General features: G+C 41.9%; 2 protein-coding genes across 3 annotated transcripts in view; one reads left to right on the top strand and one right to left on the bottom strand.

Annotated features, from left to right (window-relative positions):
- Window positions 1-249: 249 nt before the first annotated feature.
- Window positions 250-27,407, bottom strand: nt5c1bb (5'-nucleotidase, cytosolic IB b). Its single transcript, XM_685092.11, has 6 exons — window positions 27,221-27,407; window positions 26,942-27,109; window positions 20,529-20,658; window positions 20,171-20,293; window positions 14,065-14,249; window positions 250-4,624 (listed from the first exon to the last, which is right to left on the bottom strand). Exons 1-6 carry the CDS (start codon window positions 27,341-27,343, stop codon window positions 4,259-4,261), a joined length of 1,095 nt encoding a protein of 364 aa, XP_690184.1. The 5' UTR covers window positions 27,344-27,407; the 3' UTR covers window positions 250-4,258.
- The window catches only part of syt14b (synaptotagmin XIVb), a 39,010-nt gene continuing 38,563 nt past the window's right edge, over window positions 27,032-27,478 (top strand). For both annotated transcript variants that reach the window (XM_073932774.1, XM_009294574.4), the window contains exon 1: window positions 27,032-27,478. In XM_073932774.1, coding sequence (XP_073788875.1) covers window positions 27,424-27,478 — 55 coding nt within the window. In that variant the 5' untranslated portion in view covers window positions 27,032-27,423.

Raw genomic sequence — 27,478 nt, 5'->3', positions numbered from 1 at the left:
AATTAATATTAATGAATATTACACCTGCTCAATGAAAATCAGATGATTCACTACATTAATAAATCTGACATAAATTGATCAGAAATCTAGAAAGGGGAGAAAAAGATTAAACAGTCAATAGACATGTTTTTTACAATAGCGCCATTGTGGTCCAGTGGTCAGCACGATGCGTTACCACACTGCAGGACCTGAGTTTGATCCTTACCTATCTAATTGAATTTATAAATTTTTTTTTTCATTTTTATTGTTAAGACATATAATAATGTTTGGTTTGTTGAACATTTCAACTTATAAAGCAGCTGTTTTCTTGAAAAATACATGGTCGTATTATTAGAATCTGAAATCGAAATGACGTTATTTTAATATAGTCAGTCGTGAACTGGGGTGGGCCGGTCTAAGGCTTGAAACTCCAGGGCTAAAAAGGAGTCCCACTCCGGCCCTGCGCGCGGGTGTCGCGGACCTCTATTCTGCCGCCCTATGCGCGAATATATCTGAGGAAGCTGGTGGTAAGGGAGGTGTCGCGGACATAACTGAGGACTAGTTTTTTCCTTTGTGCGGATATAACTGAGGACGCGCAGGTGTCGATGACCTCTATTCTGCCGCCCTATGCGCAAATATATCTGAGGATGCCGGTGGTAAGGGAGGTGTCGCGAACGCCGCCCTATATGTACTGCCGTCCTAGGCGGCCGCCTAGGTCGCCTCTATGGACGCACCGGCCCTGACAATAAGGTAGCGCTCAGAAAAAACAAAACTCGAAAGAAACTCGATAAAGAGGAACATTACATAACCTACTGCCAGCTAGCGCTTCAGAAGTGTTATTGCAGAGCAAAACAAACAGCACGCAGAAGTATTATGTATGGCCACGCACAAGGTAGGCACCATGGGTCATGCCAATCACTCAACGCAGAAGGATAAACCTGCCTTTATGTTACATAAGTGTTCCCCTAAATAGCAGTAAAAAAAAAAGGTTCACTCTTAAATGCAAAAGTTATACACTGTTAACATTTTTATAAAATACTCAGTATTTCACTGTAATCTAAACTGTATTTTACTGTAGGACAGTTATATTTACTGTATATTTTACAGTAATACAATACATATATAAAGATATACAATATAGAGAGAGCAAGATAAATGATGCTGTTAATGTAAATACAGTATTTTTGCTGTAACTGATTTACAGTAAGTTACTGTAGATTCTACAGAAAATAGCTAACAGTGTAAAATTTGTCTTATAGTTAGTGTATATTTTCCTGACTGGTGTACTTACATTATCCCAAAAATATTAAAAATAAAAATAATAATAACTTAAATTAGACATCAGACCTGAAAAAAAGACAGTTATATGGTTTTGTTGTCCAGGGTCACATTTCTCACATTGTGGTTAAACGCTAATATTGCTGAAAACAGACCTTTTAGGATAGTCTGTGGTTTGGTCTTGGTAATTCCTCTCCACTACCCTTAACGTTTAATTGATTTAGTTCAAGCAATTTGTTAAAATACTTTTAGAGCAAATGTCTAAAATTTTGGACTGACACACCCATTGTTTTTACAAGTCTGCAAGTTAGGAAAATCTTTTAGCCTTAGGATGTTTTGTGAATTTGGGAACAGACTAAACAACACGCAAACCTCTTTCATTGTTAAAAAGTTCCTGTCAGAAGTTGCTGAATGTAAAACATTTGAAAGGAATCACAGAAAGCTATTTTATAAGACTTGTGGCAGTAAGTTTACTGGATTATGCACAATTATTTATTATGAAAAAAAAGTTATCAGATTTTCAGAGGGATTAATTGCTATATTTATGTAGACTGATATGTCTATTGGTAAAATATTGATTTCAGCAGTTGTTCTTGCATTGTGTATGTGGTGACTATTTAAAACTGGATTGATTTTTTAAAAAAGTTTGCACACCTATAGCTCAAGAGGTACATTCTAAAAAGTGCTAAAGAGTACAAGTGCTTCTTTGGCACTTTATCCTATGGGAACCACTTTTTGAGTGCTACATAGCACCGATACATTTAAAGATGCTGATACTGTATGTAGCACCTTAACCACCCCAAAGAACCATTACTGGTGCTATATAGCACTGCGGTTTCTTATGATTATTATATTCTTATGATTATGATACCACTGCTGAAGAACAAATGTTGGTATGTTTTGAAGATATATTAATATGCTTTTTTGTTTTTTTTCAACAAACTATACTTTTGGTATCTTGTTGGTCCTATATGCTTCAATTCTGGAGATGATAAAACCTCAATGTGCCCCCAAAGAGTTAAATTGCTCACATCAGTGGTCAAAAAAAACAACAAATGTTGATTATTTTGTGTACAGCAGACTTTTTTATTATTATTTGAAAGAAAAAGTCATAATAATGTTGACATATACATCCAATGTATTATAAAGAGTGGAATTTACATTTCTAAGTATGTCAATTTATGGTCCTTAGTAGAAACTCGTAGGACATTACAGGTTTGACATTCAAAAAATTTGCACCTACAAACCTTTATTTATCCCACTAACAAGTATGAAATTGAATTTTACCAAGCAGCCTGAAACCAAAACAAAACCAATGCAGCATAAAATGTCATTTTCTGAACCTGCCCTGATCATGTTTGTAAACATACAAACTGCAGTGCAATTACACCGAAGGTATAGGAGCTTACCGAGACATGATATACAACAGCTTTACTAAACGATTATCAAATTCAGCGATAGACAACATAACCTTAAAGGCAATCAATAGTGTTTCTGATCTTTTTAATATAAGTGGAGCAGCATCAACACATTATGTAACTGCCATTTGCAAAACAAGTAAATTAACCCTGGAGAACACTGATGAGAACATTTCAAAACAGTAACAGTTCGCAACCACAAAAACAGCCCAATAGGCAGAGGATCAGTCTGAATTGCACAGCAAACAGTGATCATAATGAATATTCCACTAATGAATTCTGAAAGTATGTTTCCTCCTCAGAACAGTCAGATGTTAATTGTTATCATCGTAATCAAATTTATAAATGTGTAAAATGCAAACCCAATATATTGATATAAATCTATAAAAAGTGTAAAAAGTAAAAAAGGCAAGCCTTCTTTGTCTAATAGACACATTGGACAAAGAATATTCCAGCATTATTGTGCAAGTCTGTATTACCTAAAAATATATTTTACACTGTTGACAAAATCTACAATGCATATAAAACACTATTCTATTGATTTTAAAACGTTTTTTTATTTACTTAATTTCCTATTTTTTAAATAGACCTATCCCAGCAAACAGTTTTGTGTTTAATAGACATCTAATAAACATCTAAACATAAAAAGCTTGGCTAAAAGAAGAGTAAACTTTTGTCTGCAAGTAAAAAATCTAACAGAGATTTAAGAATAGTCCAAAACTAGACTAGTCATCAAATAGACAGACTTTATATGTGTAGTCATTCATTTCTGTTTATTTAATGACTAGTCTATTTTTAGACGTCCATTAGATTTTCACTGACAGCCCAAATTTAGCCTTGTTTTAGCCAAGACGACTATGTTAGGACGTCTATTAGACATCTATTAGACATCTTTAAAAAAAAAAAGAATGCTTGGGATAGTAATGTATTAAGCAAATCGTGCTGTATATGCACCCTGATCTCCAATATTCCATATAAATATAGCACACAGACAATTTTTATATAAAACAACTGACATACAGTATAAGGTAGGTAGGTAGGTAGGCAGGGAGGTAGGTAGGTAGGTAGGTGGGTGGGTAGGTGGGTGGGTGGGTATGTGGGTAGGTAGGTAGATAGGTAGGTAGATAGATAGATAGATAGATAGATAGATAGATAGATAGATAGATAGATAGATAGACAGACAGACAGACAGACAGACAGACAGACAGACAGACAGACAGACAGACAGACACAGACAGACAGACAGACAGACAGACAGACAGACAGACAGACAGACAGACAGACAGACAGACAGATAGATAGATAGATAGATAGATAGATAGATAGATAGATAGATAGATAGATAGATAGATAGATAGATAGATAGATAGATCAGTAGCCCTTTTTCTTGTCAAACAAACTACAAATAATATTCCTGCATCATTGCTAAAACTAACGATGGTTATGTGCAAGCAAAACTATAGATGTCCTATAAAACACATTTCAACAGTGTTGGTAAAAGAACAAAAACATTACAAGTACATGTAGATATCTTTATCTCAACAGCATAATGAACTCCTGCTGACCTGTTTGATCATGTTTCTTCATTTCTGCTGCTTTTCTGGTTCAATCAGCTTCCCTTTGTTATATTTCTGTCCGATGCCATATGGCACGTGGGCAGCAATGGTGCCCATCTCCTTTGCCCCTTCGATGTGAAACATCTGATCATCAAAGAAAATGTGCGGGCGAATCTTCTGCAGTAGGGGCCCTTTAGGGGCCCCGGCGAGAAACAGAGCCTCATCGATCTCCAGGCCCCAGCTCCTGAGCGTCTTCAGCACACGGGCCCCTGAGCTGGCCGCACTCCTCGCCGTCACCAGGAATGTCCGGATGGGGCAGTTCAGACGCTCGTTCTTGGCATAGAATTTCTTCTGGAGCTTCCCGAGAGCCTCCAGGAAGCATTTTAAAGGACCCTGAAGAAATATAAAGGGATGCATTGAGTCTGAAGATCTATTATTGACAGCTGTCCATTGCAGGTCAGTTAATAATCTCAAAGGTGAAAAAAAACAATGGATACTCCTCAATCAGCACTCTGGTTTAGTAATGTAATGTGATGTAATGTAATGTGTATTTCTATAACGCATTTATTGTGTATGGCCATACACCCAAAGCACTTCACAATCATGAGGGGAGTCTCTCCATACCACCACCAGTGTGCAGCATCCACTTGGATAATGTGACGGCAGCCACAGGACAATGACGCCAGCGCTCTTACCACACACCAGCTTTTGGTGGAGTAAAGAGAAAGTGATAGAGCCAATTCGGTGGATGAGGAAACCATTATCGTTTGTCACAATAGAGGGACTTTGGCCAGGACATATAGGTTACACCCCTACTCTTTACGAGAAGTGCCATGACCACAGAGTCAGGACCTCGGTTTAACGTCTCATCCGAAAGACGGCGCTCACTGAGCAGTATAGCGTCCCCTTCACTTTTTACTGGGGTATTAGGACTTAAGGCTGATTTATACTTCTGCGTAAAACGTCGGCGTATGCTACGGCGCTGACGCATAGCCCTTCGCCATGGCCGTCGGCGTCGCTGACGTGCACCTCTCAAAAAATGTAACTACATGTCACAAGTGTGGAGTCCCGTGAAGGAGCTACAGATGGAAAGTTTTGTTTTGTGTTTACCTCATAGTTAAAGTTGTTGCACGTCCGCCGGTTCCTGCCTCAAAATGAGCGAGTTTGAGCCACTTGTACATCCCAGAAGTGTTCAGGAAAAGCAAAAAAGTAGCGAAGAAACTCGACACAGAGGAACATTTACACCTCACTGCCAACTAGCGCTTCGGAAGTGTTAATGCAGACCAACAGAGACAGCGCGCAGAAGTATAAATGCACAGCCACGCACGTTGCATGCACCGTGGGTTACGCCGGTCACTTGACACAGAAGTATAAATCATGCTTCACGCAGACCACAGGTTGAGCGCCCCCTGCTGGCCACTTCCAACAGCAACCTAGTTTTCAAATCTGGTCTCCTATTCAGGTACTGACCAGACTCAGCCATGCTTAGCTTCAGTGAGTAACCTGTCTTGGGCTGCAGGGTGACATGGCTGTGAATAACGAATTATTTTTAGTAGTCAGTGCACTGATCAGGGTGTCAACCATTTTAAATGGTGTATCAATCACAAAATTCCCAAAAAAAGGTCCCAAGATGCAATCAAATTCAACAACAGATTTGGGTAACATGAATCATATTTAGTGCTTCCAAACATCCATTAAGAGGCTAATCACTGGGCCACCATGTCGCCCATCTGGAAAGGAGGAAGAGTAGGGGTGGGTAGGGTGGGATTCTTCAAGACAAAGATATTGAGACAAGTAAAACTCTGGTTCCCCTTCGGGGGGAACTTCAGCACTATAAGTGGATTTGATTGTAAAATCCACGCATTGGGAGGTTCGGTTCAGAAGCTACTCGTCTGAAAGAGTATTGAACGGGCCAATTAAGAATGAATTGGCAGCGCAAGCCTGCGCAGGTGAGCGGCATAAGCAATCAACTGAGTATATAAGCTCACCTGGCGCAGCAGACGCTATCCTTTTCGCTTCAGAGACTTTCTGATCGAGTCGATGAGGGTTCCTCCTGCTGTGACCAGCGATTCTGAGCGAACGAGAGCATTCTCCCGGTCCAGAGTGTGTACACGCAGTGGCAGACGGTCGAGCTGGGTTTCTCCCTTGCCTGGCGTTCTTTGGGTCCGGTCCTCCAGAGCGGTGCGTATAAAGTTGCAAACTTCACAGAAAGAGCAACACAGTCGTGCAGCACGTCCTTATCAGGACGGCGCTCCGACTGTGCGTTTCTGGATGCGGTGGTTTCCTGTCCTCGGATGATGGGCGCGGGCACTGTGTTACATGTCTGGGGGTCCAGCATGTTAATGCGCTGCTCGCGGGCAGTTCATGTCGTCATTGCGATGCCATGACTGTTGCGCAAGATCGCGGTTAGCCTTTGCAAAAAGGCGAACCACCCCAGTTGTCCCCTGCTCTGCAGCGGGCACTCGGGCAGATCTGAGGGTTTCAGCGAGAGATAATCCGTCGCCCACGGGCCCGCGGACCTCCCGCTCCTCTAAGCGCTCCATCCAAGCTTCGGGCGGGGGAAGCGATCCGTCTAACAGATGGTAGCCCTTACGCCCGATGACACCGGAGACCAGATGTCCACCGCGGCATCGGAGGGTGGGCTTTCATTGTCCGATGATGATCCAGACCCGCTCGCCCCCTTCGGGCTGGTGAGCGCTGTCACTACGGATCCTGAAACGGACATGTTAGCCGTGCTTTCCCGGGCTGCTTCGGCCGTGGGTTGGAGATGGTTTATCCCCCAGCTCCGCGGCCGGACCGACTAGAGGGGCGTTCCCTTCTTCCCGGAGGTGCACAGTAGGCTCACGCGGTCTTGTAAAGCACTTTTTTCTGCTCGTGCTGCGTGTTCCTCCACCCTAACCACTCTTGACGGTGAAACAGCCAGGGGGTATGTGGCGATTCCTCAGGTTGAGTGCGCGATGGCGGTAAATCCGCGCGGCGCCTCTTCTTGGCGGGGTCCGCCTCGTCTCCCATCCAAAGCCTGTAAGTTATCTACCTCCCTCGGAGCTAGAGCTTACATAGCTGCGGGCCAGGCTGCTTCCGCCTTGCATGCGATAGCCACCTACCAGCGCTACCAAGCGCAGGCGCTGGCCGAGCTGCACGAGGGTGGGTCCAACCCAGGCTTACGAGCTTCGCACCGCCGCCGACTTAGCTCTTCGGACTACTGAGTCCGCTGCGTGTGCGTTGGGGAGGACGATGTCCACATTAGTGGTCCAGGAGCGCCACCCCTGGCTGATATGCGCAAAGTCGACAAAGTCCGCTTTCTTGACTTCCCCATATCCCCAGCCAGGTTCGGCGACACTGTCTGTGAATTCACCCAGGAATTCAAGGCGGTGAGAGAGCAGTTGGTGGGTGATGTCTTATCGGCGGTCCGTAGCCCGCTCCGCCCGCCGTGCCATTCATACCTGCTCCTCGCCGAAGGCGTCCGCCTACGAGAGCTGCTCCGCCCCCGCACACGCCTAAGGCGAAGCGAGCGCGTCGGGCACCTCGGAAGCAGGCAGCCCCCCTGCCCAGAACGCCGCTAAGTCCGGCAACGGACCGCGAAGCGCCCCTGGGACAGGCCATCTGGAGAAGAGGGAACTTGCTCTTTCCCCGCTGGAGGGCGGGGCCCCATTTCCAACGGCACTTTTTACTGCCATGAAAACATTATGAAAGGGCACTTTTCACTTCCCCAGATGTGACAGCCCGAAATCTGCCAGTCTGGGACGCTATGCTTTCTAGCTTGCAGATTCGGTGCGTTTCGCCAGTGGCTCACGAGCGCTGGGAGGACGGTCTCCTTTCTCCCACCCCTCGAGCCTCCCCTCCGGAGCTCGGGTTTGGAGTGAGAGCAAATATCTCACCTCCAGCTTTTCCGTGGGACCCGCGAGCTTCCCGGATCAGCACACCCACTCCGCGCTGCCCCACTGCTGGTACGTCAGCGATTGTAGCGATGAGTCCATTAGCGAGAGCTCTGCCTGCCTGGTTAGCGCGGGCCAGCTCTTCGCGGTGGCTCATACGCACAATCAGACTCGGCTATGCGATTCAGTTCGCGAAACGGCCCCCCAAGTCACGGGTGTGTATTCACCAGGGTCAGCCCCCTGTCCGCCCCTGTCTTGCGAGAGGAGATTGCTGTCCTCCTGGCGAAGGATGCAATCGAGCCGCTCCCTCCAGCCGAGATGGAGAGCGGGTTTTACAGCCCACGCTTCATCGTGCCCAAAAAGAGCGGTGGGTCACGGCCAATCCTAGATCTGCGCGTTTTGAACCGCTGCCTGCACAAGCTGCCGTTCAGAATGCTCACGCAGAAGCGCATCCTCCGGTGCGTTCGTCCTCTGGGTTGGTCTGCAGCATTAGACCTGATGGACGCGTATTTCCATGTCTCCACTCTTCCTCGCCACCGACAGTTTCTGCGGTTTGCGTTTGAAGGTCGAGCTTGGCAATACAAAGCCCTCCCCTTCGGGCTCTCTCTGTCTCCGCGGGTCCTCACCAAGCCCGCGGAGGGTGCCTCAGCGCCCCTTTGGCTCGCGGGCATCTGCATACTCAATTTCTTTACGACTGGCTGAATTGCCCTCTCTTTTGATTATGCACAGAGTTGATTATGCACAGAGACAAAGTGCTCTGGCACTTCCACCTGTGGGGGTTTCAGGTCAACCGAGAAAAGAGCAAACTCGCCCCCGTGCAGAGGATCTCTTCTCTCGGGCTGGAGCTGGACTCGGTCACCATGGCAGCGCGCCTCTCCGGAGAGCGCGCTCAGCTGATGCTGTACTGTCTGAGAGAGCTCGACAGTAAAATAGTGGTCCCACTGAAACAATTTCAGAGGCTCCTGGGGCATATGGCATCCGCAGCCGCTTCATGCCGCTCGGATTATTCTATATGAGACCACTTCAGCACTGGCTTCACGATCGAGTCCCCAGACGCGCATGGCACGCGCGCGCACACCGAGTCTCTGTTACTGCGCTGTGTCGCCGCGCCCTCAGCCCTTGGAGCGACCCCTCGTTCCTACAGGCCTGGGTGTCTCTAGAACAGGCGTCCAGTCTTGTTGTCGTTTCAGCAGACGCTTCCAACACGGGCTGGGGGGCTGTGCGTTGCGGGCATGCGGCTGCGGACCTGTGGAAAGGTACCCAGTTGCATTGGCATATCGCCTGGAGCTGTTGGCAGTGTTCCCCGCTCTCCACCGTTTTTTTCCGGTGTTGGAGCGGCAACACGTGCTGGTCAGGACGGACAGTACGGCGGCGGTGGCGTATATCAGCCGTATAGGGGGTATGCGCTCTCGCCGCATGTCTCAGCTCGCCCGCCGTCTGCTCCTCTGGAGTCATCCGCGGCTGAAATCGCTGCACGCCATTCATATTCAGGCAAGCTCAACCGTGCAGCCGATGCGCTCTCACGGCAGCCTTGCGTCCTGGAGCATGGAGACTCCACCCCGAGTCTGTTCAGCTGATATGGGCGCGATTCGGGGAAGCCCAGATCGATCTGTTGCTTCCCCCGAGATCGCTCATTGCCAGTTGTTCTTTCCCTGACCGAGTGCTCTCAGCACGGATGCACTGGCTTACAGCTGGCCTCGGGGCACGCGCAATACGCGTTTCCCCCAGTGAGCCTGCTCGCGCAGTTACTGTGCATGGTCAGGGAGGACGAGGAACAGGTTGCTGGTTGCGCCCCTCTGGCTCAACCGGACCTGGATGTCAGAGCTCTCCCTCGCGATAGCCCTCCCCTGGCAGTCCCTTCGAGAGAGCACCTACTCTCTCAGGGACAGGGCACCACCTGGCACCCTCGCCGATCTTTGAAGAGATTTTTAGACGCGAGGAAGACTTAGGTAACCTCCGATTGCGGTGGCTAATACCGTCACTCGGGCTAGAGCCCCCTCCCCGAGCGCGCCTATGCCCTGACGTGAAGTCTATTCACTGAATGGTGTGTCTCTCGCTGAGAAGACCCCCGTAATTTGCCAGATCAGCGTTGTGCTTTCTTTACGCCGAGAGAAGTTGGAGAGCAGGCTGTCGCCCTCCACACTCAAGGTTACGTGGCTGCCATCTCCGCTCTCATAACGCGGTGGCTGGCAGCACCGTGGGAACGCATAACCTCATCATCCGGTTCCTCAGGGGCGTTAAGCGAATTAATCCACCCCGCCCCCTCTTATGCCCTCTTAGGATCTCGCCCTCGCGTCAGATCCCTTCGATCCTCGACTCAGTATATTTCTGTCCCTGAAGACAGCTCTGCTGGTCGCGTTGATATCGATTAGAGGGTCGGGGACCCGGAGGCATTTTTTGGTCAGTGACTCGTGCCTGTAATTGGGCTGGCTTCTCTCACGTATGAGACCCCGCCCGCGATATGTGCCCAAGGTTCCTACCACTCCGTTTTAATACGAGGTAGTGAGCCTGCAAGCGCTGCCCTCGGAGGAGGCAGACCCAGCCCTTATTTATTGTCCAGTTCGCGTTTTGCGTATTATCCGGACCGCACTCAGAGTTTAGATCATCTGAGCAGCTCTTCGTCTGTTATAGCGGTCGGCAGCAGGGAAGTGCCGTACCGAAATAAGTTCCCACTAGATTGTGGATGCCTTCTTTCACTATCAGAGCCGAGATAAGCCGCGTCCCCCGAGAGCGCGTGCGCACTCCACTCGGAGCTTCGCATCCTCTCGAGCGCGCGCACGCGGCGCCCCTCTAACAGACATCTGTAGAGCTGCGGGCTGGGTGACACCCAACACATTTGCAAGGTTTTACAATCTGCGAGTGGAGCCGGTTTCCTCAAGGGTATTAGGTAACCCTTGGTGATTGAGGAAACAATTCGGTAGGGTGTTGAAACACGCTTGCTGCGCCATTTTCCCTAACACGGAGATACGTGCGCCTTTTTATCTGTCAGTAAAGTTCCCCGTCAGGTGAGCCCTGCAGATTCCTCCGTGGCCCCCAGCACTGACTCAGCGGAGGAGTCACTTGCTGGCCCACTACGTTGTAGGTCTGCCCGCTGGTCAGCCCGCGTTTTGGGTAAAGGTGTCTGCTATGCGTGGTCCCCACTAGGCGATCCCATATGCTTATTCAGCCACGGTTAAGTCCCCCCCCCCCTGGGCGGACCCGTGTCTTCCCTCCCCGCTAACCACTCTTTTGCTATGCGTACTCCCCCTTTTTAGGGCTAGTCCATATGTAAATTCTGCCATCTATCCCCCCTTGGGTAACGGATGGCCTCCGCAGCGTCCTCCCTATCGGGATTGCACGCTTCCCAACGTACTGTCGTATTTCCTAGAATTATCTAGATGCTCACGACACCCCAAAAAATATATATAAATCCGTAAAACTTCTGTTGAAGTAGGATAAATTAGGGCCAGGGACACGTTGGAGGACCGCGCCCCCCATGATGTGGGTGCGTCACGCTTGCTTGACTATCTCCTCATCGGGGGTGTTGGTAAGGTGCAGTCATTATGGCGCTTTCAATGGGCTCCCAATGCGTGGATTTTACAATCAAATCCACTTATAGTGCTGAAGTTCCCCCCGAAGGGGAACGTTCGAGGTTACTAAAGTAACCCTTCGTTCCCCGAGGAGGGGAACGGAAGCACTATACTCCGTCGCCATAATGACTGTCCCTTAGCTGTTGAAAGTCTCTTCAGCTTAAAAAGGATAGCGTCTGCTGCGCCAGGTGAGCTTATATACTCAGTTGATTGCTTATGCCGCTCACCTGCGCAGGCTTGCGCTGCCAATTCATTCTTAATTGGCCCGTTCAATACTCTTTCAGACGAGTAGCTTCTGAACCGAACCTCCCAATGCGTGGATTTTACAATCAAATCCACTTATAGTGCTTCCGTTCCCCTCCTCGGGGAACGAAGGGTTACTTTAGTAACCTCGAACGTTATTTATAGTGAGTGAGGAATCATCTGATTGGAGAATCAATCATGAGCTGATGCAGGACCAGCTGAGAACAATCATAAGCATGTGATCCTCTCGAAATTAGTTTACAAATAAACTTCACAGTGTATCGATGAAGTTCAGAAGAATGAAATATTAGTCATGTGACCAAATCATTTAACATAATGACAAACAAGATTTTTTTTAAATAATGCATCGTAAATATCAATACATATCAATACACACAATGCAACCTTAACAGATGTTCAAAAGCACAAAATATGAATCACATGACTCGAATAATTCAACAAAATGACAATCGAGAGACGTTTCTCTAAAAAGAATTCGTTATTCAATTATTTTTTTAACATAAACGAACATAGCGTGACAGGCTAGAAAGAATCTAGTACTTTTATAAACATCATATATGAAAATGACTAGTTCTGTTGTTGTTTCAAAGTTGAAGTTTTGTTGATGTGCAATGAGGATGTTCTCAGTTCAGACTCAGTGTTACGTAGGTCTGTGTTATTTAATTAATCTATTTATGTATTGCCGGTTTGTGCTTGTTGCGATCGAGTTCTAGGAGGAGTGTTTCTAGCCGGCTTATCGAGGATTGGATAACGCCCGTGACGTCACTGGGGATTCCCAGTATATAAGGCTGACAGCAATGGCGTCTCTCTCTCTCTCTCTCTGTCTTGCAGTCTCTCGCCCTCCCTCAGCCCGGTGGTGGCTTGCGCTCAGGCAGTCTGGCTGGCGGTGCTCTGCAAGCCAGGCGATCATCTAGATGCCGCTCCATTTAGTGTTTTGTTCCTGTTAATCTTTTGATTCTTAGTTCGTAATGTGTTAACTAGTTTGTTTATTTTGATACTTTGTTTTGTAGCAGGTAGTGGTTTATTTTTCATAGTCACGTTTTTTTATTTATTTAGTTTAGCGAAGGTAAGCAGTGGCCCGGAAGACTCACCTATTTTTATTCCTTTCACGGGAGTTAAGGTAAGATCAGTCCATTTAAAACAGTCAGAGACTGTTTAGCTTAGCTGCCCTAACTGTCTACTAGATTTTTGGTAATGTTTTGTCTCTTTTGAAAACTTATGATTTATGGAAAATTAAACGTATTGACGGAACGTCAATTTAACAATTCAAATGTCTGTGTCTTCCATATGTTCGGCTTAAACTTTGAATGTTGTTGTTATTCGAGCCAGTTTTGAGTTTGGGCCGTAGCACTCAGTGTGTTCCAATGTATAGTGAACCATGCTCCTTACAGTCCTTCCCAGTGCCTGAGTTTGGGCACATGACCTACTGATGAATGACCTTGGAAGCTAGAAAACTGATTGAAATGTTCCCTAAATGTTCCTGCACACTGCAATAAAAATGTATAGCACTTTTCAGAACTCAAAATTAAACCCCAAGTTTAGCTGAACACTTTATCGTTACCCCACATTTTTAGACTTAAAAATATACATATGATATACATAGTTTGTCGTGTTCAAGCATAAACTGCACCTGCATTTTTTTAAATGTCTAAAACTATAAACATGAGGTTAAAAATCAGAAAACCGTTGTGAGTGCAAATGGGTGCAAATCTACAAGCAAAAGCAGATTTAAATTTAGCAGCTGATTATGACACCCCAGCCGGACCGCAAGAAGAAAATTAACTATTTTATGTATTGTCAAAGTCACTAATTCAAATTCATATAAAAACATGACATTTTTAAGGAGAGATGTGCTCCCAAAGCAGACCCTAAAACCTACCCCTCATTGGGGGATGAGAAAATTAAACTAAAATGAATGAGAACATGTAAATCAGTCTAAATCAAAACATTCTGAATTTACACAAGATAGCATTGGACACACTGAACACTGGTGCACTTCAGAAAATAAACTCATTAAATGCAAAGCACTCTGGATGTATTATCTTTTAAGCATAAATTCAAATATAGTTAGCAACATTGTAACTGTTTACAAGCTCCACCAAGTTCATGTGATCCCCGTCAGTACCTGTGCAAGTGGTTTGTTCTCATGCTGCTTTTCATGCTCAAAGAAGGTGTCCAGGCCGTGCTGTTTCACTATGATCTCAGACTCATCCGAGAAGAGCACAGCGTCTCCATCAAATGCGACACGCAGCTGTGTCTCTGACAGCTGAGTCTCCACATCAGACTTAAACATGGTGGCTGCTGCGATACCTGTCACAATAAACACAGTATTACAACAGTGCCTATTGTTATACCCTATGTGTTTACAGCGTTGGTGGACACATGAAAAGAGATCACTTTCATAATGTTGTTCAAGATAAAAAAATATATATTATTTAGGGTTTGTTACAGCTGTTAAAATGGTCATGGGTCATTTTTGACCTGTAAGTCATGAGGAGGGTTAATGCACAACATTAAAACACTGGCTACTGAATGAGGAACACTCTTTGAAGCCACCATAACTGTAAATTAGGACTGCACAATATATCATTTCAGCATCAATATACTGTAGCATTGCGCTCATGTAGGTGTTGACGATATGGAAAAAATATATCACGATTTTTTCTGGGGAAATCACGATTCACGATTTTTATCACGGTTCTTTTTCAAGTTGTATTTTTAAGACTACTTTGAAAATTACAAAGGTACAATACAACCAAATGAATGTCCCCATACATAAATATACTCTTACCATGTATATTTAAGAATAGTTTTTTCATCAGGGCTTTGAACCGGTTCAAGAAACAAAAACGAAAAACTGAAACGAATGACATTTTGTAGGAACAGAAAAAAAAAAAAATAAAACGAAATCAACTTTAATCATTCTGAACAGAAACGTTTACAGTTAACCGGTTAATAACGTTATTTTATCGTGCTCTTTATTATGTGAATTTGTTAGACAAACAGCATTCATTTAAAGCATTGTACAAATGCTGCAGTGATGCATACAACGTGTAATTCCTGCAAAGAAGACGTCAAAAGCGGGAGTCGTTTCTGATGCAACGTCATCCACAATAGTCACATCGCAAGATATGCTAATGTCAAGATCTGGTGACTGTGGAGGCCATTTGAGTACAGTGAGCCACAGTTCAGAACACATGAGATTTGTAAAGCTGAACCATTAGAGTTAAAGTTTATTATCAGCATGTGTTTTTAAGGCCTGTGTGTGTATTTCTAGAAAGTTTAAAATTCAAATTGTATTATTTGTAACTTTTTAAGAATAAATTGTAGTAAACTTATTACATAATGAAGACGATGCAGTTTTATTTAAACATTGCCTATTCAATTTCTGTACCTGAATACTGGTAGATTGTCTGAAAATCCATAAAGCAGTGTTTATTTCACTTTTACCTTTGCTCTGTTGCATTTATCTATGCTTCTAATTTGTTTACTATGGTTTATGCATGAATCGGCACCCTTCAGAATCATCCCAATCAATCTATATGTAATAATTCCAAATAGAGCTATTTAAGTTGCTGGTATTGTAAACTTATTGCAACATACATTCACTTTATTAGCTACACCTTACTTGTACAGGATTGGACTCCCTTTTTCCTACTGGAAATATTCCTCAGAGATTGTGGTCCATATTGACATATGATTGAGATCTGGTGACTGTAGAGGCCATTTGAGTACAGTGAACTAATTTTCATGTTAAAAAAAAAAAAATGTCTGAGATGATTCACACTTTATGACATGGTGCGTTATCCTGCTGGAAGTAGCCATCAGAAGATGGGTACACTGTGGTCATAAAGAGATGGACATGGTTGGCAACAATACTCGGGTAGGCTGAAGCATTGCTCAATTGATACTAATGGGCCCAAAGTGTGGCAAGAAAATATCCCCCACAACATTACACCACCACCAGCAGCCTGAACGACTGACACAAGGCAGGATGGATCCATGCTTTCATGTTGTTGATGCCAAATTCTGTCCCCACTATTTGAATGTCGCAGCAGAAATCTGCGACAGGCAACAATTTTCCAATCTTCTATTGTCCAAATTTGGTGAGCCTGTGTAAATAGTAGCCTCAGTTTACTGTTCTTAGCTGACAGGAGTGGCACCCGGTGTGGTCTTCTGCTGCTGTAGCCCATCCGCCTCAAGGTTTGACATGCTGTGCATTCAGAGATGCTCATCTGCATACCTTGGTTGTAACTCTATAAACACTAGAGATGCTTTGTGTGAAAATCCCAGTAGATCAGCAGTTTCTGATACTGGTCTTCCGATACCAACAACCATGCCAGCTTTAAATATACTTAAATTACCTGTCTTTCCCATTCTGATGCTCGGTTTGAACTGCAAAAGATTGTGTTGACCATGTCTAAATGCAGTGAGTTGCTGCCATGTCATTGGCTGATAAGAAATTGGCATTAATGAGCAGTTGGTTGTACGTAATAAAGTGGCCGGTTAGTGTATATTGCAGAAAAGCACTTTTTTATAATGTCAGATTTTCCAATAATATGCAGCCCTACTAAAAATATACACTCAAAAATATACATATATATTTTTTTGCTCATTCAAACTACTTATTTAAAATGAGCTGAAACAAATCAATTCTTGAGATTTCATTGGGACAGCTTAATTTTTTATGTTCAATCGACATAAATTTGTTAAAAGTGTCAAGTTAACTTAATCAATTTGTGTTGGGACAACATTAATTAGTTATGTGGAACCCTGCTTTTTACAGTGTACTGTAAATGATAAATCTTAAGACTAGAACACACTGCGTAACTTAAAGTTGACTACATTTTAAAAACACTTGTGATCACATGGCTGCTGAGGGAATGAGTGAGGAGATGCATGATGAATTAAAAACAATGTGTTCAATAATCAACATGCTTGAAATTATTCAACCAGATGGAATCATCGTCTTAAGCTAAAAAATGAATTTGGCAACTAGCATTGACTCTTTCAGACTTTAAATCTAAATTTCTGGGCAGAAGTTATTTAGTGTGTTCCAGCCTTTGAGATATGCAATCTGAGAAGTTGTGTGCAATTTACAGGGTTAGATATTAAAAGGGGACGGCATGGTGGCTCAGTGGTTAGCACTGTTGCCTCAAAGAAAGAAGGTCGCTGATTCGAGACCCAGCTGGACCAGTTGGCATTTCTGTATGGAGTTTGCTTGTTCTCCCTGTGTTCTAGTAGGTTTCCTCTGGTTGCCCCCCACTGTCCAAAGACATGCACTATAGGTGAATTAAATAAACAAAATTGGCCGTAGGGTATGAGTGTGTGTGTGTGTGTGTGTGTGTGTGTGAGTGTGAGTGCGAGTGTTTATGGGTGTTTCCCAATAATGGATTGTGACTGGAAAAGTATCCGCCAAGTAAAACATAAGCCAGAATAGTTGGCGGTTCATTCCTCTGTGGCAACCCCTGATAAATGGGGGTTTAAGCCACAGAAAAATTTATGAACCCCTAAAATGATAGTTCACCCAAAAATTTGATCTGCTCTCTTTTTATTCACCCTCAAGTGGATCTAAAACTTCATGAGTTGCTTTATACTGTTGGACACAAAAAAAAGGTATTCTAAAAAAAGCTGAAATCCCATATACATTAGTGACCGGAAAAACAAATGAAAAATGAAAAACTATGAAAGGTCAATGGTTACAGGTTTCCAGCTTCCTTCAGAATACCTTTGTTTGTGTTCAACAGAAGAACGAAAGTCAAACATGTTTGGAACAATTGAAGGGGGTGGAAGTGATAACAGAATTGTCTATCTATTCCTTTAAAGTGCTCCGATTGTGTTTTTTTTTTCTTTTCCATATCAACATTCATGCAGTGTGTAATGTAGATGTTTATGACTGTAAAAGATCTGCAAAGTTTCAAAGTAAAGAGATTGTGTCCTAGATGAAAGAATTTATTCTGAACTGATGAAATGAGCTGTCAGCATTTCCAGTTTCACTTCATTACTGATCCATAACAAACTGCATCTGCCAGCTCGGTCCTCAGCAACTAACAGCATCTGCTTTGACCCTCAAAGGCTGTTTTTGGCTTTTGTTGTTGACGTCATGTAGAGTAGAAGCAAATGTTGACACAAAAGATCTACTCTAGAATGACTAGCATGCTTTCATAAAAAAATCCCATTACAATGACTGAAGCTGTGAAATGAATCTCTTATCTTGAGTATGTATGGATTTAAGTTCATTTTGAGACCATTTTTGCCATAAATCCACTTCAATTTCCAACTGTAAAATTGTGCACCCAAAATGAATATCCTAATACATTTCTCACACTCAAATGGTTCTAAGTTTATGAATTGCTTTCTACTGTTGGACACAAAATAACATATTCTAAAGAATGTTAGAAAAAAGCAGCCACAGTTAGAACAATGGCTTTTGTCCCCAACATCATCTCGAAACTCAAACAGGTTTGAAACAAGTGGAAGATAAGTAAATAATGACAGAATTTTCATTTTTAGGTGAACCATCACTTTAATGCTGATTTAAAGGCAAAGCAAATATATATATATATGTATATATATATATATATATATATATATATATATATATATATATATATATATATATATATATATATATATATATATATATATATATATATATTAGTAAAAGCATCTGATAGTTTACATAAATTAAAAATGTACACTAAGAAATGTTTTATTCGAGCCATGTATGCCAAGGAGATATGGATCAATCATCTAATGTAGCTTTTTCAGTGCCATCATTACTGTCCTTCAGTGTGTGCAGTTGCTGAGGAGTGAGAAAGCCTGCCTGACCAATCACAACAGACTCGGCCAATATACCAATCAAAGCAGATTCTTGTGGAAAAGAGGGGTTTAGAAAGGATTAATCTTTAAACAAATCAATTAAGACTCACTGTCTAATGAGTTGATGTGAAATGTGTTACTGAAAAACTGAAAGCGTTTATTGACTATAGATGCGTGTAAACCTTAGAGCTATGGCAACAAAAATGATCAAGAAATCAATTCAGCATCAATTCTGAGATTTTCACTGTTCTGTTCAGCCTGATCTGACGAGGAAATGTAACTATTTTACATTTTAAAAGGCCCAATAGGCCTTTAAAAACAACATCATCGGAAGTGTTCTTGTAGAGGTACACAAAAAGCGCACAGAAGTATAAATGCACGAAAAAGCGCAAGGCATTCGCCGTGGTTCACGCTGATCACTTGACGCAGAAGTATAAAGGCATACATAGCCCTTCGCCGTGGCCATTGCCGTCACTGACGTGCACCTCTCAAAAAATGTAACTACACGTCGCAACGACGCGTAGCGTAAGGTCTGTGATTGGTCAGCTTGGTAGCGCTGACGAGTCTGGGCTGGACCGAGAGCCGCGCGAATGGCGCGAACCCAATGTAGCGATTGTTTACAAGTGTGGAGTCCCGTGAAGGAGCTCCGGATGGAAAGTTTTGTTTTGTGTTTACCTCATAGTTAAAGTTGTTGCACGTCCGCCGGTTCCTGCCTCAAAATGAGCGAGTTTAAGCCACTTGTACATCCCGGAAGTGTTCAGGAAAAGCAAAACAGCAGAGAAGAAACTCGACACAGAGGAACATTAACACCTCACTGCCCACTAGTGTTTCGGAAGTGTTAATGCAGACCGACAGAGACAGCGCGCAGAAGTATAAATGCACAGCCACGCGCGTTGCCTGCGCCGTGGGTTACGCCGGTCACTTGACACAGAAGTATAAATCAGGCTTAAACCAGGCTTAACATGACAGCCGAATGCAAAACTGTTCTTCCTAGTTTAGAGCGCCATCTTCTGTTAAAAACTGACCTCAGAATCAATTAAAAAGAAAACAGAAATGCATTTTGAAAATCTCAGGATTGATGCAGAATTGATTTATCAAATGATTTTTTTTTTACCACAGTGCTAGTAAACCTATTGTAGAAGACCTCTAAAACAAAAACTTCACTTTTCCTACAGCTTAGTCCCTATTTCATTGGGAGAATGAACCAAAAATTACTCTGGAATAGATTTTTATGCAGCAGATGCACTTCCAGCTGCAACCTAGCACTGAGAGAACACTAACCCCTAAACCCCCAGTGCTGAGAAAAATAAAAACGAGCAACCTAAAGCATAAAACTGAGGCACTTTCATTTCATTCAACATACAGGCTGTAGTAGTCATGTAACAACTGTGAGTTTGTTATCAGCTTACCTTCCTCGATGGCCTCCCCGACTTTCTTGGAATCTCTGGAGAGATACAGGTTAGTCATGTAGGCTTTGAGGTAGCCGATGGGACTCTGACCTCCAGTCATGCAGAATCGCTCTATGGTCAGATCTGGAAGAAGAGAATCTTTCTATTAACACCATATTACAAGATTCCACTGTGTATTATTGACTGTATTTCAACTGATATTGACTGCTTGGTGTATTTCACAAAGACAAATTTCTTCCTAATTAGTCAATAAACTTGTAAAGTCAACAATGAGTTCAACTTCAGTTGTAAACTTCTAAGGGTTGCTCAGAATTCAAGACTTGCACAATGTTAGTGTAGGAAGAAATGGCACACCTACCATAGTGATTTATGCTGTTCATCAGCCTCACCCCAACTTGGGCGTGATTGTTGGTCATGAGAACAATGTCAAAGAGCTCTTCACTTTCCGGATAAAGTTCCCTCAGCCGCTCATTTACAGTCATCAGTGCCTGTGTGCACATCGCAAGAATAATACTCATGATAAACAAATCCAAAACCTGTGTACAGTTATTTACTTTTCAACATATTTTACCACAGCACGTAAATCGAGAGTAGTATGATTGAGACATGTTTTTGGCTCATCTAGACTGGACTATTGCAACTCACTTTACTTTGGATTTACCCAGTCAGTCCTTTCCAGGCTACAACTTGTCCAAAATGGAGCATATTACTCCAGTCTTACAGTCTTTGCACTGGCTGCCTGTTCATCTTAGAGTTTAAAATTGTACTTTTCGATTTTATTTCTCTAAACTGTATGACTCCCGTTTACCTCCATTAGTTACTGACACTGTACCTGCCTAGCAAATCCCTTTGGTCCTCCGGTCAGGATCGACTGTGCATCCCCAAATCAAGACTTAAATGTTTTCTGCATTGTAGCCCCAAGGCTACAAGGCTATAAGACAAGCATCTTCCAATATCAGCTTAAATGCTATTCATACTAAGGCAGTGGTTCTCAAACTGTGGTACGTGGGCTTCCTTCTAGTGGTACGCGGAGGAATGAAATATGGCATGTACATGCTACATATATTTCAAAATTTATGAAAAATTATGTATATAGTATGCCATATATGACATATAGCCTATATTTCTGGGGTAAGTTGCCATGTTTTTTTAACTGTGCAAAGTTGTAGCTGCTTTACTGGGCCTAATACACTACTGTATTTCAATACTGCTCATTTTAGGGGTACTTGAAGAGACAATTTTTTTCTAAGGTGGTACTTGATGAAAAAAAATTGAGAACTACTGCTCTAAGGCATTTGGCTGTTAGAAGGTATGATCGTTATTGTTAGTCTGTGGTTGATTTGTTGGAAAGCACTTTGGCCAACGAAAGATGTAAAAATGTTCTATATAAATAAAATTGTTATTGTCATGATCTTTTCTACTACTGCTGGGCAAAGATTTATCGTGATTATATATTTCATATATGTATTATGGATTTGTAATACACACTCATACAAACTATACAAAACAAAAATATTTACATAGATATTATATTTAGATATAATTTATGTCATATACATATATATTTTATATCTAAATGAAGAGAAGATATGCCGTCTGAAATTTACTTCTAAACGAAGCACTTACTTCAGGCTCCTGTGTGTACAGTAGGTTCAGTAATTTTACTTTTATGGCAAGGAACCGGTTATTTTCATTGCTTTTTAAGTGAAATAACTGACATTAAACAAGGGAGACTGAAAAAATTCTTATTTTAGATAAAAATTTCAGATGGAACTTAAAGGTTTTTGCAACTGAACTCTTCAAATACAGTATATACAAATATTTTCTCAAATATATCCATGTGTGTTTATTTTTATAAACATAATTAATATACACAGTGCTCCTACTGTACATCAATTATACAAAACCTTATTTTGTATGCAATTAATCATGATTTATTTTTGCTCGCAGCACTGTTTTAAACACATACAGTTTATACAGCCTAATTAGAATTGCAATTGCTATATTTCTCCTTTTACAAACTGTGTTTTTGATCACGTGGTGCACTGTTCTGTTTGAGGAATGTCTATTGTTACAAACTAAAAGAACCCCTCTCAAATTCCTGCAACTAATCCATATACATAATAAAAACTGAATGACAGGGTATATTTTCTTTTGTTCTGTTCATTTTCCCATCAAGCAAATAATGTTAAGCTAGGTATTTTAGCATGACATTAGTATCACAATCAGATCTAATGCTAATCCCCTTATGACTGCTGTTTTCTTTTCCTCTATATTACAGGTGTTGTCTGCCTGTCTGTCGTACACTACAGTAATACTTAATACAACTGCAATGCTGTGCTGTAAAGACTTGTTATAAGATGTTATCCATGTCTGGTGAATAAAATATGTTAATTTTATTGAGTTTATTTTAATGACACTTCATTGTTCTTAGTTTACCTAAACACTCTAATAATTAAAAACGAGAAAACTATAAAAACAAATTTCCCACCGCAAGACCGTTATGGCCTTTGTCTGCATATGAAGTGAAGTTTATTTTTAAACTAATTTCGAGAGAATCACGTGATTATGAATTGAATAGGGATGGATCGGCATTTACTATGTATGATCCACCAATCAGACGATTCCTAACCCACTATAAAGAGCCAGGGTTTCTCACTACAGTCATCTTTGATTTGAAGAATCCCCTCTTCCACCCCTACTCCTCCACCTTTCCCTTCATAGGGCGGCATGGTTGCCCTAACTAGAACGTCAACGGTTTTAGTCCTATAACAGGCCGGCTGTCATTTCTGTGTGAAGTTTGCATGTTCTTCCTGTGTTTGCGTGAGTTTCCCCCGGGTTCTCCAGTTTCTTCCTACATTCCAAAAACATGCACTACAAGTAAGGGTGTCACGATCCTCCAAATCCTCGATTCGATTACATTTTCGATTCTATAGGCACGATTCGATTCGATTTTCGATTATGAATAATTAATTAATTAATGACCAATTAATTATTTGTAGCCTACTGTTTAAACTACCTGACCTGCATGGTCTTTGTTTTACTCGATGTTTACCCGATGTTTGTTTACGCGATGCCGGTGTTGTCTATCGGACGAACCCTAATACGTACATAGCAGAGCTTGTAAAATTGTGTTTTTTTGTCGACAACACAAACGTTGTCAATATAACTCACTGGAAATCCAAAATGCTTACACACCGGCGACTTCATTGAAAAAGGAGAGGATTCAAGCTCTGTCGACGGGTCTCCTGGATCTGCAGTTCAACAAGCACTTCAACAAGCCTGTTTTTTCCCGCTTGGCAAGCCAAGCTGACGTAACATGGGGGCGTGGCAGCATCGACGATTCTATTTTTTGATTCGATAATCGAAATTGAGCATAAATTTCGATCGATGACACCCCTATCTACAAGTGAATTGATCAATCTAAATTTAGCACTACAATCAAACTCTAATCCAGCAGCACATCTCTTCATAGCAATTATTTTCTGTCATCAGCTCTTATCTACAAGGGAGAGTTCTCGAGACCTACCTGAGCTCAGAGCTTCCCTCTCATCCTGCAATTGGGAGGGAGCCCAGGGCTCAAAGACCTTTTGAGCTTAAGGCTCTCTCCCGGGACAGCATGCCATACTTGCCTATAATCAATCATCAGCTAAGTGTGAACTCTTTAAGCGTTTTTAAGAAATTAATGTAAAAAGTTAGTTTACGCTTAATTTTAAGGTGTTCTTGATACAGTGTACAGAGTGATGTGTACTCACTATATGGCTATGATATATAAAGGTTAGGCATAATAGTAATGTTTTAGTTTAGGCAACAATCCAAACCATTTACTGGCTTTTTACCTGCCTATTATAAAGATATTAAATGGTTATTAGCACTTATAAACTATCTTAATTTTAGCTAAATCCATCTACTACAGGGGTGTCCAAACTCGGTCCTGGAGGGCCGGTGTCCTTGAGAGTTTAGCTCCAATCCTAATCAAACACACCTAAACCAGCGAATTAAGCTCTTACTAGATACTAGAAACTTCCTGGCAGGTGTGTTGAAGCAAGTTGGAGCTAAACTCAGCAGGACACTGGCCCTCCAGGACCGAGTTTGGACACCCCTGATCTACTACCTTACTAACTATTAATAAGCAGCTAATTAGTAGTTTATTGAGGTAAAAGATTTAGTTAATGGTTTTTTAGGGTGAACTCATAGTAGGGTATCTGAACCGTGCTGAGGCATGTTTGACCCCCATTTCTCAGTTCATTTGACAAGTTTGAGTGCTTCGAATTGAACCCATAAGCAGTTCAGTTTGCTGGTTCTGGCCCGGTTGGAAGAGGTGTGCCAGAGCATGGATAGGTTAGGCTTTGGCACAATATGCTTGTAGTGTTGAGTGCAAAGTGTGCCTGAGTACAAAACTGAAGACCTGATGTAACTTTTAGGGTACTATTTCATATGGATTTATTTATTATTCTTAAACTTATTCATATTATAGATACAAAACCCTGCTGCACAACAACTGCCACCTGCAGCAAGCCTCCTAATACGTGCAGCACGATGACTTTCCTAAACATTTATGAGAATTAAAAGTGATGGATCTGTTGAGCAAAAGATTTTACTGTGGGTCACTGCATATTAAACGACTTAAAATAATACGAAACAATATAACGAAAGCAATATCCACTATACTGATCGAGAGCAAGTCTCTTCTGTTAAACAGAGCAGTTGCATCATTGATGATATAAGCATGCTCAGGCTTGGAAGGCAAAAAATGCAATGTGAGCACGAGTGGAGGGGGAGGGCAATCGTGCCTGGGCACGGTTCAAGACAACCATGCCTAATGTGAGTACACCCTTAAAATTGTGAATTGTACATTGAAATAATGTGACTAAAATAATTAATTGTTATTACAAGTGAGTTCATGGAACGTGTAACAAGGACACCATAAAATATAGTGTTTTTAAACATTTAACACATTGTTAAAAATTTAAATAAAGGTTCTTTACTGATATCAACAGTTCCATGAAGAACTTTTAATATGAACAGATCTTTTCCAAATCACAAAAAGTGATACAGTTCTTTTAGAAGTCATTAAGATGTGTTTCACAATAAGACATAAATGGTTCCGTCAACAAAAATTCAATGAAATGTTCTTTGGGATTCAAAACTCATATTCATATTTCTAAGGCACTGCTCCAATTTAAGAACCTTTATTTTATTTTTTAGAAGGGCCATGTTTGAAAAAGCCTGAAGGACTTGATTGGCCAGATCAGGTGTGTTATTTATAGAAGCAGTTCACCCACAAATGAATTGTCATCTTTTACTTTTCCTCCACTTGTACTAACCTGTTTCAGCTTCATTCAACTGATGAACACAAAAGAAGATATTTTTCAAAAGGAAACCTGTTGCCATTGACTTCCATACTATTTTATGGAAATCTATATTTATTATTATTATGAATGTCAGTATATTGAAGTACTTTTTTATGTTCTTTTATTTTTAAGAAAAAATCATAAAAGGTTTGAATACACTTGGGTGATTACAGTTTTTCTCAGTCGCTTTGGTGCATTTCTCACAACACTATTTACATTTGCACAACAGTTAATGCATTTCTCAAAACAATTAGTCATTTGTGCACATCCTAGTAGCAGTTTCTCATTCCTTCCAACATTGCAGATGCTTTTGAACATGCATCAATTGCTTTCATACAACTCTCTGCTGTTTATAACATTATCATTCACTTATGTCATGTTAGTCAAAATTAACTAAACTTGTAAATGCTGAATAGTCATTGCATATAAAACTAATAGTCCTCATTTCATTACTTGAGTCGTTACATACAAAAATGGTGAACTAGTTGTCAAAATCTGTCAAGCAAATTTTATAAAACAAATTTAAATCCTTTATTTTCTTGAAAATGTCTTTAAAATTGAACAATTTGATGAATGATTTCCAGACCTGTGTGTGTTTTAGGCTCAGTTCCAATGTGTACTGCAATATTGTGTACAGTTGTGCACAGCTCTACCTAAAGGGAGTTTATGTTTGTTGTAAATAATGGTGTGTTTATTCTTTTGCACAATGCTGTGAATGAATTAGAATTGCAAAGAACATCTGCAGTAAAAATGTAAAACATAAATATTCAGTGTCTTGTACTCGGATACCTCACTAACGAGTGATGTCTAACTTTACTGTAGTTTTCAAATGATTGTGCAAACAGTATATAGTGCTATCTTGAGCATTTTCAGGAAGTGTCACCAAAATCAGACTTTTTTGCATTGAAAAAAATGTACAGAGTAAACTGTCATGATGAAAACATCACAAAGCCACTATCTTGTTCATAAACAATGGTGTCAGGACTTTTAATTTCGATGATACTGACACTTTGATTGACATGAATACTTGCTTTTAAGGAATGAACTATCCATTTTGAACATGTGACGCGCTTTTGCAGGTTATCAGCTAGGTTTTGCAGTTTGTACTAATTGCTTTGAGAAATGCATTAACTGTTGTGCAAAAATTCACTAGTGTTGTGAGAAACACGCCAAAGTGACTGAGAAAAACTGTAAATATTGGGAGTGAACTATCCCTTTAAGTTGATGCCCAAATCTGCAGGAATGTGGCCCTCAGAAGAGCTGACACATCTGGCATTGATTGTCATGATGTTTATTTACAATATAAAGGATATAACCTTTTTAAATAAAGGGAAAATAGCCTACGTTAAAAATTAAGTCTAATGGACACAGTTTTGTGGCTGTGGTATACTTTACTATTAATTAGTGTTATTCTCACTTTGACGAAAGGAAAGGCAGGTCCTGGGTTGAGGGGCTGGTTCTCGTTGTCCTGCTGATGTTGAACATATTTCTCCACACCTTCTTCCTCAAAGATCTTCCTTTCCGCCGTCAAGTCAAACAATGTCCGGGAAGAAACGGCGATAGTGACTGCATTTTTCGGCTTGGGCTGTTTAAAGACACGTTCAAAAACAGCACAAGTTAAACTCAAACATCTGTCAGCAACTATTTCGCAAACTGTCGTGTTGTTGAACTTCACAGATCAGGCTACGTTACTTACGGGTCTCGGTTTCTTAGACTTCAAGTTTTCATAATGCGCTTTAGCGGCCGCCCAGTCTTTTTCTTCGGACGGAGCTGCTTTTATATCAGCTGAAGCCACTTCTGTCGTTTTTATTTCGCTCATTGTGCGCTTTTGAGAGGTCTGTTAATAGTAGTGTGTGTTGAACTTCCTAGAGGCTGGGCTGGATATCCGACATCGCGGAAATGTGTACGGGTTGGATGCTGAGCACAGGAGGAGGCGCTCCGTTTGACGCAGGAG

This window comes from Danio rerio, chromosome 20 (genome assembly GCF_049306965.1).
Source record: "Danio rerio strain Tuebingen ecotype United States chromosome 20, GRCz12tu, whole genome shotgun sequence".
NCBI classification, from domain to species: Eukaryota; Metazoa; Chordata; class Actinopteri; order Cypriniformes; family Danionidae; genus Danio; species Danio rerio.
Note: the sequence above shows the minus strand (reverse complement) of the source record. Positions and strands in the feature narration are given on the sequence as shown.

Coding starts and splice junctions, on each gene's coding strand:
- nt5c1bb (XM_685092.11), bottom strand. CDS start 27,343: ATGAGCGAAATAAAAACGACAGAAGTGGCTTCAGCTGATATAAAAGCA. Junction 20,659..26,941: donor CTGCCTTTCCTTTCGTCAAA/GTGAGAATAACA, acceptor ATGTGCACACAG/GCACTGATGACTGTAAATGA. Junction 14,250..20,170: donor CGGGGAGGCCATCGAGGAAG/GTAAGCTGATAA, acceptor TTATTGTGACAG/GTATCGCAGCAGCCACCATG.